Source organism: Mytilus edulis, chromosome 9, assembly GCF_963676685.1.
Source record: "Mytilus edulis chromosome 9, xbMytEdul2.2, whole genome shotgun sequence".
Classification (NCBI taxonomy): Eukaryota; Metazoa; Mollusca; class Bivalvia; order Mytilida; family Mytilidae; genus Mytilus; species Mytilus edulis.
The window spans coordinates 8,434,247-8,440,246 of NC_092352.1; the positions used below are offsets into that span (position 1 = coordinate 8,434,247).

A 6,000-nucleotide genomic window follows, 5' to 3' on the forward strand; every position below is an offset into this window, starting at 1 on the left:
AAAGGTTAAATTGAAGTTCACATGAATACAGATTTAATGAGTTTGAATTATTCACTTATTCATCATCAAAAATTGAACAATACTGGCTGTTAAAGCAATATATATATCATTTCACTATTTCACTTAAATCAATGATTGAACAAAATATCATATTTTAGATTTTTTTTAAACATACCTTGTAGCTAGCACCCATTTTAATAAAATGGCTTTCAATTTTTCCATGCATTTTGTAAAAAAACAAATTTCAAAACGTTGTTACATACGTATACACAAGCTAATTGAACAAGTTTGAATGTATAAACACTATAGTGACCAGGGAACGTCACCATCTAAAAATGGATAATATTATAAACAATTATTTCTTTTATCGTAAAATTTGGTATAGATCTTCCCGTTAAAGATATAGATACTAGTAGCAGGATCAATGCAATGGCAGTGTTCATTGTTAGTATAAGCTTTATTTAAAGTTAGTTCTTTATACTAAGAGTAACTTAGGTGGAATTAAAATTAAAGAATTTAAAATTTATACTATAAGTTAGAAGATCATTACTTAAAGCCTCGGTCACACCTTACCGGATAGCTCGATCGGACGCCTAACGGATAACTTTTTTTCAATCCGTTCATGTCCGTTAGACGTGCGTTCTTATCCGTTAGACGTCCGTTCATATCCGTTGCATGTCCGTTAAGCGTACGTTTTATCCGTCGACGTCCGTTCTGTCCGTTGGAAAATTTTGAGCATGTTCAAAACTTTGAACGGACTTCCAACGGATAAAATGTCCGTTGAACGTCCGTTAGCCATCTGTTTTGTACGGAACTCGTCCGTTTCGTTTCCGTTTTGTATCTGTTACGTGTCCGTTATACATCCGTTGGAGGTCTGGAAGATAAATTCACCAACGGACTTCTATCGGACGTTTAACGGACAAAACGGATGTTGAACGGATGAGAAACGGACTTCTACCGGACGTATAACGAATAAAACGGATGATGAACGGATCCGAAACGGATAAATGCCAAATGAAAATTTCGCGTCAGAAATGCCAATTATTGGTATGTCAGATTTCTTAAGGTTCATGAATTCTTGTTATTCATAATCGATCTTAGAGTATAGGCACGTCTTCACAATCAAGCAGTTCTCATTCAGGCCAGACACTGCCCTTTGGCGGAATTTTGAAGAACAAACCAAAACCAGTTACACAGAAACATTTTGAATATTTATGCGATTTACATGTATTATAATTGTCGCCTTTGATTTTTCCGTATATCTTGTTTATCCGTTTTATCCGGTACGCTTCCGTTAGGTGTCCATTTTATGCGTTACTCGTCCGTTGGTTGTACTTTCGACATCCGTTCTGTCCGGTACGAGTCCGTTTCTGGAACTTTGCATATCCGATGTGTGTCCGTTAGGCATCCGTTACATGTCCGTTTTATTCGATCAGTACATCAACGGACTCCCAACGGATAACAATTTTGTCAACAGACAACTTTTATTTTCATCCGTTAGGCGTCCGTTCATGCTATCCGGTAAGGTATGACCGAGGCTTTACGGATAGCTCGAACGGATGCCTAACGGATACCTTTTTTCAATCCGTTCATGTCCGTTAAGCGTCCGTTCTTATCTGTTAGACGTCTGTACATATCCGTTGCATGTCCGTTTAGTATACGTTTTATCCGTCGACGTCCGTTCTGTCCGTTGGAAATTTTTGAGCATGTTCAAAACTTTGAACGGACGTCTAACGGATGAAATGTCCGTTGAACGTCCGTTAGGCGTCCGTTTTGTACGGTACTCGTCCGTTTCGTTTCCGTTTAGAATCCGTTACGTGTCCGTTATTCATCCGTTGGAGGTCTGGAAGATAAATTCACCAACGGACTTCTACCGGACGTTTAACGGATAAAACGGATGTTGAACGAATGAGAAACGGACTTCTACCGGACGTATAACGGATAAAACGGACGATAAACGGATCTGAAACGGATAAATGCCAATTGAAAATTTCGCGTCAGAATTGCCAATTATTGGTTTGTCAGATTTCTTAAGGTTCATGAATTCTTATTATTCATAATCGATCTTAGAGTTAGGGCACGTCTTCACAATCAAGCATCTCTTTTTTTAGGCCAGACATTGCCCTATGGCGGCATTTTGAAGAACAAACCAACATTTACACACAAAATTTTTGTATATTTAAGCAATTTACATGTATTAGTATTTTCGCCTTTAATTTTTCCGTATATCTTGTTCATCCGTTTTATCCGGTACGCTTCCGTTAGGTGTCCGTTTTATGCGGTACTCGTCCGTTGGATATACGTTCGATATCCGTTCTGTCCGGTACGTTTCCGTTTTTCGTACGTTGCATATCCGGTGTGTGTCCGTTATGCACTCGTTACACGTCCATTGTATTCGGTCAGGACATCAACGGACTACCAACGGATAACAATTTTGTCAACGGTCAACTTTTATTTTCATCCGTTAGACGTCCGTTCGTGATATCCGGTAAGGTAGACCGAGGCTTTAGGGACAAAATAAGATAAAACTATTGATAGTTTATGCAGCTCCTTATCAAGATATTCAATTTAATAAGAATGGCAGGTAAAGGCTGACTCTGACTTCTAGCTTATATTTGAATTGGTATTATTTGGGGGCAAATCAGATGAGTTCAGCAGGACAAATCTCTTAAAGTACACACTGAAGTCGTCATTATTGAAAGCTAATATGTTATCGAAATATCTAAAAGTTTTATTAAATTTGTGTATCAAATGTCGTTACGATGTCAATGCTTACATCTGAATGGCTTAATTTTCTTTTTTTAAGATCATAGTTAAGTGTCTGAATAGATCAAAATTCATTAAAGTGCTTCTGTTGTGTCGTTATTCTCCTCTTATATTTAAGTGTTCATAAAATGTTGGAGTGTAGAGAAGTACAAGATATCAGTGTGCTTCAAAAATTCTTATTGGAAAAGGAATAGGTGCTTATTTTTCTTAATTAGTGTTCGTCATACAAAGAATCACTTGGAGTGCTTATCAATGTATATTTCAGTTTGGAGGATTTCAGACAAATAAGTCCACTAGGTTGTGTGTTTTGTATGTTTTTTTCCTACTCACCCTGTTTTATATAAAAAACAAAAAAAGTATATTGCAAAAACAAGTTTATTGTGCAATAACTGAACTAAAACATGTATATATTTGTATTTGTTAAAAAGCGACTTTATACAAAGTCGTGCAATGCTATACAGTTTTAAAAGTGATATCTTGAACATTGCAGGTTTATGGAACAAACGGTGTGATGTCTACTCTCTCAGAATATGGTGTTAAACCTAATTCTACTATCTGCGTAGTAATTTGTTTATACAGCATTCCAGAACATTTTGATGATGTAGTTTTTGATCTGCATTGGGGATATCCAAGCAAACAAGTAGATTTTCTTGATGCGTCATGTCTTCTTTTTCAAGGCGCGGTATACCAAAGTGTTATTGATTGGAGGCACACACAATCTATTGCAGTACGCCATTCGGGGGATGTGATGGACTCACGGCGTCGAATTGGCCATCATACAATAAAAGTTTCATTGCAAAAGATTCCATCAAATGTCACACATCTGTTTTTCGTATTGAGTGCTTGGAGTTCTCCAAATATAGCTCAGTATCCAAATCCAAGTCTGAAATTTTATGATGCCTCAAAACCGGGAAAGAATCTTTGCAAAACAACGTTTCATCATGCAAGAAACTCACAAGCTGTAATCATGTGTTCAATGTCAAGGAACACCCACGGCCATTGGGAAATATTTGAATCTGGTCAACTTTCGGCGGGTAATGCGAAAAACTACCCACGTCTGATTCGTACTATACAGCAATTAATTTCTAGAGGTGTATAAAACACAAATGAAGATTAAATTAAATTCGGCATGAAACATTGAATCCATCTGAATCGATTTTGTTTTCAGCTAAATTTGTTTCTTGAGTAAGCTTAGAAAACTGGTTTAAAAATTAACCTGCAACTAATCGTTATCAGCCTATATTGATGTGGTCGTTACATTGATTAAGAAATAGGTATTTCTTATTTTTTTTTTATTGAATTCAATTTGCTTATATGTATTGGTTGAAACACACTATATCTTATTTTCCTTTTTTCCTGTATTTTTTGTAAAAACTGTATGTACACGTAAACATTTGACAAATAAAATGTCGTATGATTGCCAATAAGACAATGACCACATGAGAACATAAAAAGAAAACAACCGTAGTACTGAAAACGAAAGCCACTTTATATCACCATTCAGCCTTCAATAAATTATACCGTAAATCAAGGTGTAAAAGTCCCGGTATCCAAATATAAGAGACAATTTAATGCCGAAAATTAAAACTGCAAGCAAATATGGCAGACAGCAACCAGGACAACTACATGTCTAAAGGCCTGGAATATGCCAATGAGAAATACAAAGAATAACATTGATCATGGGAATGATGAAGACATGAATATAATACCATCCCCGAGTAAAACTTTCAAACTTGAAGTTAGCTGTTTTTCAGATGGAATTCTTACGCACTTTTCTTTGAAAACGAGAAAACATATGATTTAAAAACAATATTTGACATATATTATTACGATACTGCATGCAAATTTTGTTGGGCAAATTCGAAACAATTTTGTCAAAAACTCAAAAATAAAAATTCATTTGTGCCTTTTTTAATTACGGAAATGTCCTATCCGACAATCAGCTCCACCATTTATTTTTTCCTTAACAAGGAATTTGATAGTTTCGATGTGATTATGTATATTTTCTAGAACAGATATTATATCAAATCTACTCTAACATCGTTAGGTTGATTTTCTAGGTATTTTATACATATTCTAAGGCCTGGTATTTCTTAATCATAAGAAATCCGATGGGCAAGGTATAATTTGCAGTTGTCACTACACACAGGCAGACGTATACATATATTTATTTACAGTGACTGTATGCTTCTAAAAATAGATAAGCATCCTGCAATTATACTAAAGAGATGAGTAGATGATCATTTATGTACACTAAAAATAAATACTTCGTGTATTGTATCAGAAATCCTTGTTTAATTCCTACAGGAAGGTAACACCTCCCGAAACGAAAGCTTATTTTAATAAGCTAGAGTTAGACAAATGTTAGAGGAGGGGATAAGGTCTCTGCGCAATGCTAGATGTGTTGTCGTTGAAGTTAGAAAAATAAAGTACAGGTTCCAGTACCGGCGCCGGGGAGGAAGTTACGAATCAAATATACTCTAACATCGTTAGGTTGATTTTCTTGGCACTTTATATATATATATATACGAGTCTAAATTGTCTACGTTTAAACCTATGATTGCGTTGGATAAAAACCGCAATTTTTATACGTGTGCTTGTAAAACGAATTTCGTTGTAGAAGGGTGTAAATACAACACAAACAACATTTTCCAAAAGACCAAAAAAGTGAAAACGTATAGTTAAACAAAACGCATTTGTCGCAGGTCGAACAACTGATGTTCTTTAACCCTGCTGACTGCCATTGGCGATTGCCAAATAAAATTGATCACAAGATGTAACAAAATGGATCTTAATATACATTTATTACTAAACAGAAAACAATTAACTTGTGGCCAAGATGTTATGCCACAAACATAAGGTGTCAATAATTTGTTTGTACACCAGATCCGGATTTCGACAATAAATGTCTCTTCAGTGATGTTAGGGATCGAAACGGTATTTGGAAGGCCATATAATTCACCCTCAATTTTAGACAGACTCTTGAATTTAAGAGTCAATATAGGATGAACGGATCATATAAACCGGAGGGAAATATGATACAAGCCAAAACGAAAAAATATAAACAAGTCTAAATTGAAAACTACGTTCAAACCTATGATTGCGTTGGATAAAAACCGCAATTTTTATACGTGTGCTTTTAAAACAAATTTCGTTGTAGAAGTGTCTAAATAAAGCACACATATATATAATTTGCGAAAGAAAATTTACAGATCTAACATTGTCAACCCAACA

General features: G+C 35.4%; 1 protein-coding gene across 1 annotated transcript in view; it reads left to right on the forward strand.

Moving 5' to 3' along the window:
• The window catches only part of LOC139487569 (uncharacterized), a 29,872-nt gene extending 25,773 nt beyond the window's left edge, over nucleotides 1–4,099 (forward strand). Inside the window, exon 4 of the mRNA XM_071272457.1 lies at nucleotides 3,257–4,099. Within this exon, the coding sequence (XP_071128558.1) occupies nucleotides 3,257–3,865 (609 nt within the window). The 3' untranslated portion in view covers nucleotides 3,866–4,099. The remainder of the gene's footprint in view (nucleotides 1–3,256) is intronic.
• The last annotated feature ends 1,901 nt before the right edge of the window (nucleotides 4,100–6,000 follow it).